Below are 16431 nucleotides of genomic sequence, written 5' to 3'. Positions count from 1 at the left end.
AAGGGTAGCACCACAACCCCACCTCCAATTACTTTGCAACTTCCACCCCCCAACTCCTTTTTGGGTCAGGACCCCTATAATTACAACACTGTGAAATTGCAGATTTAAATAGCTGAAATCATGAAATTTATGATTTTTTAAAATCCTACATGCCAAAATGGACTGTGAATTTGGAAGGCTCTAGTTATTATGTATATTCACTAACACTAGTAGTAAAAGTTCTACAGGTTCTTGAGGCTAGTCTACTTCATAGCTCTACTTCTCCAGCAGTGCAGCTCCTGCTCTGCTCTATGCTATAGCTTCCACTACTGGCAGCAATGGTGGAGCTGTGCCAGTTGTGAATTATAGGCCAAAATAGACACTGCCTCAATTTCATCTGTGCAACCCTGTCTTTCAGTTGTGCCTATAGTATCTTCATGAGTCCTGCATAGGTGTCACTGACAGAAACTGAGTTAAAAATGAACAATGATTAGAAGAAGCCAGTCTTCTCTTAAATATGTTGGCTGTGAAGAACTAGTGTAATGCCAACAGACCCCAGTTGTTGGCGGGCAAGATCGAATCTGGGACCTCTAGAGCTTAGTGCATGAACCTCTACAGCATGAGCTAAAAGCCAACTGGCTCTTAGCTAAGGATGTAGAGCAGATTCATTCTGTGTCTCTGTCTCTATCTCATGATCTCAGTGCCACTAGATGGGACAAAACACCACACCTAGGAGGTGTGTGGGTTACACTAGCAGGGAGTATATCCTGGAGGGAAGAAAACCCCTCCCTCCAAAACCTACCTTACTGATAAGGGAACAAATTCCAGAATTACACCATGCTGTGGATTGTCCATGACCTTCATAATCATAAAAGCAAACTTGACTAGTGAATTGAAACTAATCACTGCAGATTTACTTGAAACAATATAACTTTTTGCCTTTTTTTTATTTCAGTTTGTCAGAAGGAAATTCCAGGATTTGATGATGCATTTTTGGAAACGCTTATGAAACCTGAATAAATTGCATGTTCTTCTCTTCTTGTTTTAGTGGTATGAGGCTACTGGAATGCAGGTCTTAAATCAAACTGTGATCCCTAGTCAATCAGAGTGCCAGGAGTCTGAAACCAAGAAAAGTAAGCTTTGTTTTACTCTTGGGGGGATTCTGTGCCACTGCACATGAACGGAATTTATGTCCTCCGCAGATTTCTTTGCTTCCCTGCAGAAAAATGACTTTCTGACGGGGAAGCAAAGGAAAGCCACAAGAGCAGTCATGTGATCCTCTCCAGCAGCATGTTTTGGGTTCCCAGGGCAGCCAGCAGAGAGGTAAATCACTGTGGGGCAGCGGGTGGGACTGGGGAAAACCTGGCTGGTGGTTCCTACCCCGCACCTGGATCTCCCATTGAGCCACCTGCACCCAGATTGCCCCACACAGAACCCTCTTAACCCACTCCTGGATCCCCCCACACTAAGCCCCTCCACACTTGGATCCTATCTGCCCACACCTGGTGCACCTGGCATGGAGAGGCAGGGCCCTGGGGTATTATTGGCGCAGGCCTGGTTCTTGCGCTGTGTTGGGTGCAGCCTCACCACTGAGTCCGTGTCCTGGAGGAAGCTGCACAGTGATCTCCTATCTCGGTGCAGCCAGTGGCCTGTGCTCCCCAATGCTATGCTGGAGCCTCCACGTTTATTTGACAAAATGTGCAGAATTTTTTTTTTTTTTTTTGGGCACAGAATGCCCTCAGGAGTATTTTGTTTATATGTAGATCAATGTTTGAATTACCAGCTTCCAAGGTAACAGGGAAAATGTGAACTCTTAAAAGGTACATATGCTTGTTCCAGATAGCAGTCTTTGCTTAGAGTTGATGCTTTTCTCCCATATGTGGATTGGGCTATGTGAAGGAGACAGGCTTTTGGAACCTTGCTACTTTGATGTAGAAGTAGTACAGCAAACTTAAAATTCTGGTAGTGTCATCTGACCTTGCTATAACTACAGAAAAACTCCATTGGGAGGCATGTTTGGGTTTAAGGCTTATATGGTATAGCTATATTGGTGCAATAGCTGACTAGCACAGATGTGGTAAATTTGCACCAATGCAATTTAGTGTAGCCATAACAGCACAAAACAAAATCCCAGTTAGACAAGCCCTAAGCATAGCTATCAAGATTTGTGCAGCTTCATGCATTACACTCATGTGAACTAGCTCATTACAACTTACCTGTTTGCAAGGTTGCATGTAAGTTCATCTCTTAAATTCATGCTGGTTTAAGGCATCAGCTTGGTTGCCCTGATACCCTCAGTTTATCTGCAGGGAAAGCTTATTACACATACTGCCCTGAGAGCATGTCTTAATACTAATCTGGAGGAATTTCCCTTAGCATTAACAGGTAGATCAGTCTCTATGGCTTGTTCTGGATGTCTCTGCACAATGTGCTAGTTAGTGCAAATTATGGGAGTTTGGTGTAGGATCTGGAACTAAGACCCACCAAATTCATTGTATATAGGAACCCTGAAACATCCATTTTTAGCAGTAACTTCAAATTCTTCTGAGCGGTATTGGATTCAACTGGTGATCTATACATGAAATACTTCGTAGTTCACTAGTAATGACCTGAAGCAGCTAGTCCTTCCAAAACCACTCTTTTAAGAGTAGGTGTATATTGCACATGCACACAAAGTGCACCCTTTTCACACAAAAAGCTCTTAGAAAAGTCAAGCACTCAAAAATTGGGAAATGACAGCATTTAAGCTGCTTTGTAAATATCACAGTTTAACAAATAACTTTATAGTAATCTGTTGGTGTATAATCCTGTGTTTGCAGAAAGAATTAAATACAGCAGAGATTTCCTCTTGAAGCTTTCAAGTGTTTTGCTCTCTCAGAAGAAGCCGGAATTTCTTCCTGATCATCCTATTGTACTTGAAAAACCAGTAAGTGTATTCTTGCAATTTAAACCAAGCAGTGAAAAGCAGTCTTGCAGGTTGCCAACTGTCAGTGTTGATTGAGCAAAGTTTAACTTTAAAAAAAATCTGTTTGCAGAGGTACATGATGGAGTTATAACATTTTTACTGTAGCACCCTGAGTCCCCAGTTGGATTGGCATTTTATCATGACAGAATAACTACGGTGCTCCATAGTGCTTCCAGCTGTCAGTTCCTTTGTTGCCTCTTAACAATGGCTCAGGTCTTAACCTTGTTTAAATGTACTGTGCTTGGCTTCTTAGCTATGTTGCGTCAGCTTTCCTTCTTAATAGGTATCAAATATATCTTCAGTCTGGTGTGGTATACTTTAACTAATCTCTTCTTGCCGTTGGCAACTTAAAAAAAAAAACAGTCTTAAACTTGCATGACCCAAGTTTGATCTAAAAGGGTTGTGATTTGGGGATTTCTCAGCTCCCAAATATTTTTCTGTAGTCATTATTTACTTGTACTGAATATTTCTCTCTCTCCATTTTTGGCCTGGAGCAAACTTTTCATTACAAATGCTTTCCTCATTTACAAACAATGAATTGGCCATGTTTTTGTGAGAATGAGTCCAGGGTTTAAGAACCAAAACTTTTTCTTGGTATCCTCAGATACAAGGAACAAATGCCACCTTCAACTGGTATAAATGGCATTCAAGAAGAAAGTCTTGTACAAATCAGGATAGACCATCTTTCTCAAGGTATCCAACACCTTTAAATAATAATATTAATAGTAATAATACCTACCTCTGACATAGCCTTAATGCCTCAATATACCACCTTGTTGGAGTGTAGAACAAGTACGCATTCCCTTAGCATTAAACCCATAAATTAACACCCGCTCTGCTCTAATGGTCAGTATTCCTGCATAAATTCAGCTCATTCTGTGCCTGTTGGGGAAGAAGTGGGTGATGAGCAGGACATCAGGGAGTGCCACCTTGATACCAGGAGCTGGGGAAACTCTCTGGATGCCAAATGAATTTGTGCTACAATAGAGGAGGAATGGATTTTTCACATCCTCCCTAGAGAATGCTGTGGCCATTCTATTTAAGAAACCATCCAGTACTACAATGGGGTATTTTTTAAGAATGTGGAGATGACTTCTCTTGTGGTTCAGAGGCAAGTATCAATCATCTTCCAGTCAGCAAAGAACACGCAACAATTTCTGCATACTGTCAAGACACAGACTGATAAACTCCGGGACTCAAGCTCTTAATACTGGCTTGTTGGAGTTTTTTTGTTATATTTGGTGGTGGAGAGTTCTATAGCTGGACTTCTCTGGACACAGTTCAACATCACCTGATTGCATACATCTGGATTTACCTCTACAAAAACCTATCTGCAATGCTGTACTGAGAGCTTTCATTGTTGAAGAGACTGGTTACTTTTAGGAACTTTCTCTATATGGAGACAGCCTAGGATCCAGCTAATGCTGCCTTTATTGATGTGACAGTGAGATAAGCTGAAAACAGACACACTTGGCTAGGAGCCCTCATCTGGAGGTGCATTAGAATCTTGCGGCTCTGTCTGTGGGATGTTGTGTTAGTGAACTGAGTTTTGCTCATATCACTCCAGAATCGGGGCACTTCTGTCAGCAAGCCTAGGATCCCTCTTCCTGCTAATGTCTCTAGAGAATAAAGCTTGTGAAGCTTGCTGGTAACCAGGGGTGAAAATTCTGTCAAGTTTCTTGGCATGAGTTTCCCAGCACTGTACAGCAGGCTGTGTTCTGCAAGAATATTCTCCATCCATTTACAAGCAAGCTGCTTGTCTTTCTCTTGTAATCAAGTATATAAGACCCTTCTTAAAGTATATTAGGCAGCTATTTTGTTTTTTGACCTATTTAAGGTAGACCAGTTTCTCATCAACACCTGGGTTTTTGTAGGGTTTGAAGCATTAAAGCCCTGTCTTATGACCATTGTAATCCTGACAGATTGATGGGAGGGTCCCCCTCTTTTTGTGAACTCAGATCTCTCACAGGGACACTTTCTGGCTGCTGTTTACCGTAGTGACAATTTAAACAAAATTCCTCAGGGAAATGGAGACATCTTTGGATTTCTTCAGAGGTTATAGAACTCAGTCTTTTATTTTACTTGGTCCACATGTCTATCTCCAGGAGATCCACTTGGAATTTTTCTTCTGAAATCCGTACCCAGTGGGCTGGGTTTTGTATCCAAGAAAATAGTGTATAAATGACTACGTGCATTTTTTTTTTTGCTACAACCTAGTAGACTGCAACTTCACTGCTTATCTAATCAGAAGGAATGCCTGCTTTTGCAGCCAATCTCTGGTCTGCTTCTGGTCAGGAGACTTGTGGAACAGCAGTGAGTTCCATGTACACTTTTACGTACTTACTTTTTGTCTTGAAGACAAGCTTAAGGCTTCATTTGTTGGTGTTGGGGAACCTGCACCCAGGGCAGGGGAATCCAACAATCTAGTACCCTGGTTTATTTCTGAATGGTTTCTCTTAAGTTTCTATCGTTGGCGCTTACTCCGTGGGTGCTCCGGGGTTCAATCACTGATGGGTAGGGGGGAAGGGGACTGCTCAGCACCTACAAGCCACAGCTGTTCGGGGGGCCCTGGGGCTGGCTGTTTGGCAGCTGGCGGGAGGTGCTCATGGGAGCGTGGAGAGCAGCAGGTGGAGGGCCTTGGGGGAGAGGGCAGAGAGGCTGGAAGAGGTGGGGCAAGGGCAGGGCCTTGGGGGAAGGGGTGGAGTGGGAGCAGGGTCTCTGGGTGGAGCAGGGATGGAGCACCCCCCAGGAAAAATAAAAGTCAGCACCTGTGGTTTCTATATTTAAGTTTTGTTATTCCTCTATTTTAAAAACAAGACTTATGCACCTTAAAAAAGTAAATATTGATTCCTCTCTACTGCAACTGGTTTGTTTTTTCCATTGATAATTTTGTGATGCTACTTAATTGTAGACTGATCCCTGGAACTTTCTAATCTACGCGTAGAGATTTCTCTCAGAATTTCTTTCAGGAGGAGACTATTTACCTATAGCCATTTTTGGTCAACATATATTTAGCTGTGGCGTATCACTTACTCACATCCCTTCAGTTGTTGGCTCTACATCTCTTTAAACTACACACACAATGGAGAAATGCATTTCCAGCTTCTTACTAGAAAATAATTGAACATCAGGGGCACTATGTTTTTACTTCAGGAGAGTGTGCAGTACATTCTGCTGGAGCAAGCTGCTCAGACTCGAACATGGAAGATTCCTTTTGGGAGCCTGTATTCAAGAATTGTGGTCTGCTACAGCTATCTGTCTTTGGAATAGAATTCTAACTACTTTCAGCCACTCTTTGACTAGTGGAAGTTTACTCAAAGATTTTGTCCATTTTGGACAGAACAAAGTTCTTTGCCTGCATCTTTTAAAGTTAACAGGTATAAGTTATTGCAAAAACTGCTTCAAACTTAACTGTAGTATTTTCTGCTGAGTAAATTAACTTAACATTCCTCAATCAACACGGATTACCAGATTGCTCAGAAAAATAATGTAATCTTATTTCCAAAAATGAAACAAACTTTGTGTGCATGCTTTAGTGTCTTGCCAAAAAATTCTGCTAATACACAGTACCAGGCGAGCTATATAAAAAGCTGTCCAAATTGCTGATGTACCTAAAGACGATGATCCTTCAAGGAGCTCTGTATGAAGCATGTACCCTAGCAAGAAGCTCTATTGAAGTCAGTAGGATCCACCCATGTGCGGGATCTGCTGATACAGAGCTCCTTGCATCATCAGGCCTAAGTTTAGCTGTGGAACAATGCACAATAGTGCAAACAATGGAGATGCAAGGTGGAAAGGAGACTGCTTACAGATCAAGTTTATTTAGGTTTGCATGTGCTGAATATATCTCGAAGGCCTTAGTATTGTTTGTAATCTAAAGTACTCAGTGTAATTCTTCAAAAAGAGTACTTAGATCTTAAAAGGGACTCCTGAAAAGTGATAGAAATCTTTACCTACCGCTTTCTTGGCTATGTTAATTGTATAGATCCACTACAATTCTTGTATAGGCAAGTACCAGTTTTAACATATGGATGAAAAGCTGTGAGTGTGTTCTGATTCTGTTCCATGTTAGTAACAGGGATATTACTGACCCTTATTAGTGAGGATGTTACCCTAAACTCAAGGGCATCTTTTGTCAATGATAGCAGCTGTCTCAAGTGTAAATGCTTATTGCATGTGACTGAAGATTTTTGCTCTACTTCAACAGGAGGTTTTATGAAACAATGCAAGAGTAGGTGGTGATGTGTATGCCAGACTTCTAGTGGTGATGTTATGACTTCACACACTTGCCAGATGTGTTACAGATATTCTTTCTTCCTTCTGCAAAGTCCATTTCAGTAAGACTCTACTTCACAAAAAGAACAGGAGTACTTGTGGCACCTTAGAGACTAACAAATTTATTTCAGCATGAGCTTTCGTGAGCTACAGCTCACTTCCATGGATGCATAGAATGGAACACACAGACAGGAGATATTTATACATACAGAGAACATGAAAAGGTGGAAGTATGCATACCAACAGGAAGAGTCTAATCAACTGAGATGAGCTATCATCAGCAGGAGGAAAAAAACCACCTTTTGAAGTGATAATTAAGATGACTCATAGAAGGTGTGAGGAGAACTTAACATAGGGAAATAGAGATTAATTGAATCTATTTTCCACCAGCAGCCCCTTGGATCAGCTCCTCCTCCTTCCTCTCCCCCTCCCCCAGTCTTCCTGCCCCTGGTGGGCCCCGCTGATCAGCTCCTCTCCCTCCCTCCCAGCTTCTCCTGCCTGCTGCGATCAGCTGTTCAGCGGCATGCAGGCGATGCTGGGGGAGGGGGCAGAATGGGGCAGGAAGGGGGTTTGGAGAAAGGAGTGGAGTGGGGGTGGGGCCTGAGGCAGAACAGGGGCTGAGCACTCCCCTGGGAACAGGAAGTCAGCACCTCTGGTTTCTACCATTTGCAGGCTTTCATGCATCAGTAATTGGTGGTAAGCACCTTCTGAGGTAGCTGTTGAGCAGCAGTTTGGAAATGTTCTAAAATAGGATCCTCAAGTGTTGTTGAATACTGGTCTAAATTTTCAGGTGACTAGACATTTTTGAGTCTTCATCTTGATGAAGTCTTTTTAAAGAGACCTTATTTTTAGAGGGTGAGTGCTTGGCACTTCTTGATAATTGGGTTCCATTAAGGTACCTCAGATTGGGTTTACAATGACAAGTTGCTTTTAAAAATTTAGGCTGCAATTTGAGGCATTTAATTAACTTGTAATTCTTCGTATAATCTCTTACAATCTTATATGTTTAGTATACATATCTCATTAGGAATACTTTTTGTTACGTTTCAACGAGATTTAACTTGCTATGTGTAATTTAAATGACATTTCAAACTCTGAAGTAATTTTTTGGGTCTGTTTGTCTTACAGGAAAAAAATATTTTATTGCCTTATGTAAGAAATGACAGGTCCTTTTGAAGATAAGAAATCCATCTTTTGGACAGCTAACAATAAAGTGGATTAAGGGCCAGATTTTTAAAGGTATTTAGGTGCCTTAAGATGCAGATAAGTGCTTAGTGGAATTTACAGAAGCATCTAGGTGCTTAAATACTTTAAAAAAACAAATGAGGGGGAAAAAAAACCTGGTCATTAGTCAAGAATGCCAATAGAATGTAAACAAGTTACAATGGATGTAAATTTGTTTGTTTAATTATCAAAAGCAAGAAGTGTTTTCAGCACTGGCAAACTCAGGTTCACTGAATCAACTTCAAGATTTGTAGAACCACCAACTTTAAACCAGTATTTCTGACTCAGATTTTGTTTGCAATATTCAGATTTTCATTAGCTGTAATAATGGAACAGAAACACAATTACTAGTAATTCTCAAACATGACTTAGATGTTAGTATATTAATTCTTGAATTTTGAAATTGACAGATTGCTTTTCAGTAATTCACATTGACGCTCAGTGACCACTTGCATTCTGTGGCTATACTACTAGTTTCTTTCAAGATGATGTTTAATATCTTGACATTTTAGTTTCATTGAAAGGCAGCACAGTTTCCATAAAACTGGAATATCCACCCAAACGATGGTTGACTGTACAGGGGAGCTGCCTATAGGGCAGTGGATTTCAGGAACTGCAATACTAACTAGTGTCATCCAATGGTACTGATTTTTCCAAAATGAAAATGGGAAGTGGTGACAATGAAAAATTGCAAGAATCCTTATCGGAAGTGCATGCTAGTGAAAGTCTTGTAGCTGTTTCCTTAAATAAGGATTGTATAATGAAAAGAAGCCTCAAAGTCTTTTAGTTAATAATGTACAGTATTGCTTACATAAGCAAATATAGCTCTCTAAATTGACTAACTTCAAGCATAATACAAAAATTTTGGTCTAGCTACTTGTAATAGGTTCTGTACTCAGAATTGCAATAAAGCTGAAATTAATCCTTTTACTCCTGAAATTGGATTTTTCTAGCATCATTTTTTTTCTAGCAAAGGATAAATTTGAACTAGAAATTGAACCAGAGGAAGGATTAGATAGAGCAATAGTACTAAAACTTGGCAAAGTTAGATTTGTTAAAGATGTGATTAGCTTTTCAGTTGTCTTAATATTTTCTAAACTATACAAAATAAGGTTGTCAAAAAAGTCCTGGATTTTCTCTTGGTGTTTGTCATCTTTGTTTCTATACATACAGCAGCGGTTTCAGACAATCATTGTAATTCTTTAATGTCCCTTATGTGTGTCAATTAAAATATTTTGTGAGTCCAATCTGTTTGTACACTTATATTTGAAGCACACAGTACATCAGTTTGAAAGCCTTAAATTTACAAAAGACTGAAATAGTTCAACTATAATTGGCGATTACAGGTATGTTCTTCCCAGTAGCAACTCTACAGCTAATGCTGAAGGCAATTTCAGTTTTATTCTTATCCCTTCTATTTCAAACTCTTTTAGTGCTGAGATTCCTTAAATGTTATCAATTGTGGATTAGTGATTGGCTATATCATTAGTAAATGGGGAATAATTTTGCAGTGGCAGGAAGACTGATTACTTGATTTACTAGAATGTTTCTATCTCTGGCATTTGACTTATTCAATTCTAGAACAGATTACCTTATCCATAAGAAAGTAACAAAAAAACCTGAAACTTCATGGAGACAATTTGAACCAGAATGTAGAGAGCACAGTTGTGTGAAAAGATGTTCCCTATACATCACCCTTAAATGACATGTTATGTGCCCAAAAGCACAATATCAGAGCATCAGATTATTGGTAACACAGCCATCCACTTGACTGACATCACTTCCTGAAGGCCTGTGGATTTTTCATCCCAGTAGTGACATGGCCTGCCTTTGTTTGGCCAAAAAGGAAATTTTTCTCACTAACCTGAAAGCATATTGTTAAATGTACTAATTAAAGCTAAGGATGAGCAAACCAACTCTATCAAAATAGGAAACCAGACCATTTGTTAATTGCTGTAGTTAATACTGGCTACCAATAATCTGTACCTGGCTAAGTAATTCAGTCAGTACTGACACGTTCTGTAATAGACTTGAAATTGTACTGCAGGTGGAAAAGGCGGTCTACATTTTACTTCCATCTATTTTCCTAGCAATTGGTTTTAAACATGCAGAAGGGAAGGACAGATGGTTTTAATGAGAGCATATTTTTCTTGTAAAATTATCATACATCTCAAAAATATTTCCACAAGATGTTGATATCCCAAATGCTGGCTTAAGTTTAATGCTGAAGTACCTTGATTGAAGAACTACTTTCTTGTGTGTAATCCATCCCAAATTGTGCAACATACTTTCTTAGCTGCATTCCCAACCCTCTCTACCCAAAACAAAATACAGCTGAAACTTTATCTGACAAAACAGCTCAAGCCAGAAACATGAAATTACTACTAAAAAGTCTTTGAGGAAAAAAGCCTCCATGAAAGAGCATTCATATTTTAAAGATGTAGATGTTTTAAAGTCGTCAGGTACAAAGTGTCCTACAGCTGCTTTTTCTTGTTTCCGATGCCTGTTTTTAACTAGTGTAGAATATTGGATGTGAATGGATGAGAACACCTCAGTGTTTAGTATCTGTCTTGTTTTAAATGTCCCTTTCCCTGAATATTTAAAAGCAAAAAAAGTTTTACATTAAATCCATATTAGGGTGAGAGATCAGCAGGAAGTTTGCAAAGTGTGGGATGTGGTTGGGTTTGAAAAGTTTTGATATATGCCTAAATATATGTCAGGAGTCTTGACTTCTTTAAACTTGGAAAATGATTCATTAGAAAAGTATTGGTTTCAATAAACACTCATTGGAAGGAATTCCCAGCTCCAGAAGGAATTTCTTCTCAAAACCGGAGAGACATACACCAGGATGGCCATCAGGCTGATGGTTAGGGCATCCTGGTGGATAGGTAGGGGACCACAGACTTGAAACAGGGCCTAACCTGGGCAAAGCCTGGACTTGAATGGGGGTTTCCGACTCCTCATATGTATGTCTCGAACACTGAACTTTTGGCTATTCTGGGGTACATTCTATCACTCTGTTTTTCCTATACAGCAGAACGAAATCATTTCAAAACCTCAAGTTTTTATGAAATGGAAATGTCTTCTGGCCAGCCTTACTTAAGACACAAGTCCCAGTGACATTCAATGGGGGACACGCTCCAATTCAAATTACTCATGAAAATTCCACCTATGGTTTCTAACACTAAGTTGGCTTGGTTTAGGTATGTAACTTCCACTGATTTCTGGAATTCTAAACTTCAAGATATTACTGTTACATGTATACAAGAAATTACTGTTGAATATGAAAATTAAACTTCACTAGTTAGAGTTGCTGTTCTATTGTATGTATGGGTTTTCAGCTTCAGTGGCAGACTTGCACGTGGGATACATAAGAACAGCCATACTGGGTCAGGCCAAAGGTCCATCTAGCCCAGTATCCTGTGTTCTGACAGTAGATAATGTCAAGTGCTCCAGAGGGAATGAACAGAACAGGTAATCATCAAGTGATCCATCCCCCATGGCCAATTCACAGCTTCTGGCAAATTAAAACAGACTTGTCAACTTGTACGTCAGTTTTCTAAAAGAAATAAACCTTCTTCTTCGAGTGCTTGCTCATATCCATTCCAATTAGGTGTGCGCGCGCTGCGTGCACGTTCGTCGGAGACTTTTTACCCTAGCAACACTCGGTGGGCCAGCAGGTCGCCCCCTGGAGTGGCGCCGGTATGGCGCCCGATATATACCCCTGCTGGCCCGCCCGCTCCTCAGTTCCTTCTTACCGCCCATGTCGGTCGTTGGAACTGTGGAGCACGGCTAGCCGTTCTCCACCTCCCTAGCGTTTCACTCTTTTGCAGTTTAGTGTATATAGTTCTGTTATTATAGTAATAGTTGTAGTTATAAAGTTAGTTAAGTGTAGTTGTAGATAGTTATACAGAGGATTCGCCCCTTTTCCTCCTCGCGGTGCCGGGGCCCATGCCCGGTTCACCCGGCTTTAAGCCTTGTGCGGCTTGTCATCGGCCGATGCCAACAGGAGATCCGCATGACTCCTGCCTGAGGTGCCTAGGCGAGTCCCACCTCGTGGACAAGTGCCGGATCTGCAAGGCGTTCAAGCCCCGAACGAAGGAGCGGGACAGTCGCCTGAAGCAGATCCTGATGGAGGCAGCGCTGACTCCCCCACCGTCGGCACCGACTCCGGCACCGGGGCCAAGTGGCACCTCTGCTCCGGACCGCCCGGCACCGGCAAAGGCTTCGACTTCCCGCTCGGCACCAGCCCGGCACCCTAGCCGGCACCGCTCCCTCTCCCCGAGGAGCAAGAAGCACAGGGCTCCTGCGGTGCCTACAACTGCACCGCAGTCGGAGCGTGCCTCCAAACCTGACCGCCCGGCACCGTCATCCGCCACGGCACTGAGCGTCATCGCACCGTCGACTCCGGCTCCTCAGGGACCATTGAGTCCGGTGCATCTCAGCTCCCCTGTGAGAACAGCGGTTGAGCTCGTCGCGCCCTCCACGCCGGAGACCTTCTCTGTTGCATGCGACCTCATCGCCATGACAGAGCCCGAGCTGCCCCAACCCCCGGCACCACCGGTGCGGGTTCTCCAATCGATGGGCAAGCCCGCCATGGTGCGGCCGCATTCCCTGGGCACTACTGGGCATCGGTCCCGTTCCAGATCGAGGGACCACTCTCAGCGACGCCGTTCGAGATCCAAACGCCGCTCGCAGTCCCGAGACCGCTACCTGTGGCACCGGTCGTACTCGCGGCACCGTTCAGGATCCCGGTCGCCGTCGTACTACTCTCGGCACCGGTCTAGATCATGGCACCGACGTTCCTACTGCAGCCAATCCCGGCACGGCAGCGGACGGCACCGGTCGACCTCCTGACACCGAGCTGGTAGCAGGTCCCGGTACAGATCAAGGGACCACCATGATTCCCGGTACCGCTCGCCGGCACCGCGCGGCGACGTCGGGGTGCGCAGAGGCCTGACGCAGTCATCGACAGCTCCTCCATGGCCTTCAAGGCACTCGTCCGCTTCTTCCCGAATGGACAGCGCCTCTTACGGGGGTTCAGATGTGCAGGCCCACCCAGACCAGGGACCACCACAATGGTCCTTCTGGACGCCCTGGGCATACCACCAAGCCCAGGGCGAACCTTCGGGCCCCGCTCGCTCCCGCCAATCGGAGCATCGAGCACCGGAGGCCACGGTCAGCCGGCCCCCCCCCTCAAGTTTGGAGGAAGACCCTATGGATCCCCTGGCGCAGCAGGATGCTTGGGAAGTGGAGGTCCCTCTGGACGAGGCTTCAGTTCAGGAACCACTCCTCCCTGGGGTGTCTTCTTCCTCGTTCCCCAGATGAGGCAGTAGCGGGCACATCTTCATCAATCTTCCCCCGCCGATTGATCTCCGGCACACCAGGACCTTCTGAAGTGAGTTGCCCAGAACATAAACCTCCCTATCGAGGAAGTCCCAGAAGTGGAGGACCCGGTGGTGAGCATCCTTTCTGCGGAGGCACCGACCAGGGTAGCCCTCCCCTTCATCAAGTCGATCCAGGCGAAGGCGGATACCATCTGGCAGTCTCCGGCCTCCATTCCACCCACTGCCCGCGGAGTGGAAAGGAAGTATATGGTACCATCCAAGGAGTATGAGTACCTCTATGTACACCCTGCTCCTTGGTGGTACAGTCAGTCAATGAGCGGGAACGCCACGGCCAAGAAGCTCCTGCGCCAAAATCCAGGGAAGCCAGGCGCATAGACTTACTGGGCCGCAAGGTTTACTCCGTGGGAGGCCTTCAGCTCCGTGTGGCGAACCAGCAAGCCCTCCTGAGTCGCTACAGCCACAACACCTGGGAGGCTTTCGGCAAATTTACGGAGCTGCTTCCCCAGGACTCACGCCAGGAATTTTCATCTCTCCTGGAAGAGGGCAGGAGGGTCGCCAGGACCTCCCTACAAGCGTCTTTGGATGCCGCAGATTCGGCAGCAAGAACACTGGCATCGGGCGTAGCCATGCGCCGTATATCATGGCTGCAGTCTTCCGGACTACCACCGGAGCTACAGTACACGATTCAGGACCTGCCATTCGATGGGCAGGGCCTTTTCTCTGAGAAGACAGATCCCAGAGCCTGAAGGATAACTGAGTCATCATGCGGTCACTGGGAATGCACATGCCCCAGACTCAGACAAGGCCATTCCACCCCTACCATCAGCGCACTTACCCCCCGCCTCGCCCCAGACAAGATTTCAACCGGAGGCGAGGTCGGCCGAACCGTAGACGTCAACCAGGTCCTCAAAGGGGTAATACTTCCGGGTCCGACAAGCCACCGCAGGGACCCAAGACAAACTTTTGAAGGTGCGCCCGAGAGCAGCTTACCAATCCCTTCCCTGGATCCACTTCATTTCCTCAACCGCCTCCGCCCCTTCCTGCCGTCATGGTCCCAGCTAACCTCGGATCGTTGGGTCCTGCGCACGGTGCAGTTTGGTTACCATCTTCAGTTTGTTTCTCCACCTCCCTCCCATCCTCCCTCCTCGTCCCTCTTCAGGGACCCCTCTCACGAGCAACTGATCGTCCAGGAGGTTCACAAGCTCCTGCTCATTGGAGCTATAGAGGAGGTGCCAAGGGAGCTAAGGGGCAAGGGGTTTTATTCCCGGTACTTCTTAATCCCCAAGTCAAAAGGGGGCCTTAGACCCATCCTGGACCTGCAAGGACTGAACAAATTCATCAAAAAGTTCAAGGTCCGCATGGTAACCTTAGGAACCATCAGTCCCTCCTTGGATCCCGGAGATTGGTACGCTGCTCTCGACATGAAGGACGCATACTTCCACATTGCGATCTTTCCCCCGCACAGGCGGTATCTTCGCTTTGTGGTAAATCAGGACCACTACCAGTTCACGGTCCTCCCCTTTGGGCTCTCCTCGGCCCCCCGGGTGTTCACCAAGTGTATGGCGGTCGTCGCCGCTGCCCTGCGCCACCGTCGTATCCATGTCTTCCCTTACCTCAATGACTGGCTCATTCGAGGCACGTCTGAGGCGCAGGTGACCGGGCACGTCACCGTCATCAGGGAGCTGTTTGCGAGCCTAGGTCTGACCATCAACCCGGACAAGTCCACTCTGGTGCCTACACGGAGCATAGAGTTCATCGGGGCAGTGCTAGACTCCAACCTCGCGATGGCCAGCCTCCCCCGGCACCGATTCCAAGCCATAGTGTCCATGGTCACAAGCCTGCAGGCCTTCCCGACCACGTCTGCTCGAACGTGCCTCGCTCTCCTGGGGCACATGGCCGCATGCACCTTCGTCACCAGACATGCAAGACTCCGCATGCGCCCGCTGCAGACCTGGCTCGCGTCGGTCTATCGACCAGGCAGGGATGCCATAGACACAATCGTAACGATTCCACCGATTGTTCTAAGTTCCCTAGACTGGTGGACAACGCCCTCCCAAGTGTGTGCGGGCCTACCGTTTCACGCCCCTCAGCCCTCAATGTCCCTGACAACGGACGCGTCATCGCTAGGCTGGGGTGCGCACCTGGGGACCCTGCGTACACAGGGTCTATGGTCACAGAGAGAGTTGACTCTTCACATCAATGTGCGGGAGCTACGGGCAGTTCGCCTAGCATGCCAGACATTCCAACGCCATTTGCACGGCCGTTGTGTTGCGGTATTCACGGACAACACAACGGCCATGTATTACATCAACAAGCAGGGCAGGACCCGGTCCTCCCCGCTGTGTCAGGAAGCAATACATCTGTGGGACTTTTGCATAGCCCACTCTATTCATCTAGTGGCCTCCTTTCTCCCAGGAGTGTGGAACACCCTTGCGGATCACTTGAGCAGATCCTTCCTGTCCCACGAATGGTCCATCCGTCCGGACGTCCTCTATGTCGTTTTCCAGAGGTGGGGGTTTCCCCAGATAGATCTGTTCGCCTCCAGATTGAACAGGAAATGCCAGGTGTTCTGCTCTCTACAGGGTCGCTCCCCGGGCGCACTGTCGGACGCGTTCCTTATGCCGTGGATGGGTCGTCTTT

At 45.3% G+C, this 16431-nt stretch overlaps 1 protein-coding gene across 2 annotated transcripts in view; it reads left to right on the top strand.

The window, feature by feature from the left end:
* C2H8orf88 (chromosome 2 C8orf88 homolog) overlaps positions 1-16431 on the top strand; it is a 49328-nt gene that overhangs the window by 16244 nt on the left and 16653 nt on the right. Inside the window, exons 3-5 of one of the 2 annotated variants that reach the window (XM_050941440.1) lie at positions 1028-1112; positions 2799-2905; positions 11478-11555. In XM_050941440.1, coding sequence (XP_050797397.1) covers positions 1028-1112; positions 2799-2905; positions 11478-11546 — 261 coding nt within the window. In that variant the 3' untranslated portion in view covers positions 11547-11555. Of the gene's footprint in view, positions 1-1027; positions 1113-2798; positions 2906-11477; positions 11556-16431 lie in introns of those variants that run through there. The other variant, XM_050941439.1, reaches the window with a different exon arrangement.

The sequence above is a fragment of the Gopherus flavomarginatus genome, chromosome 2, assembly GCF_025201925.1.
Source record: "Gopherus flavomarginatus isolate rGopFla2 chromosome 2, rGopFla2.mat.asm, whole genome shotgun sequence".
Lineage (NCBI taxonomy): Eukaryota > Metazoa > Chordata > Testudines > Testudinidae > Gopherus > Gopherus flavomarginatus.
The sequence above is the reverse complement of the archived record's forward strand: the minus strand, read 5'-3'. Positions and strand labels throughout refer to the sequence as shown.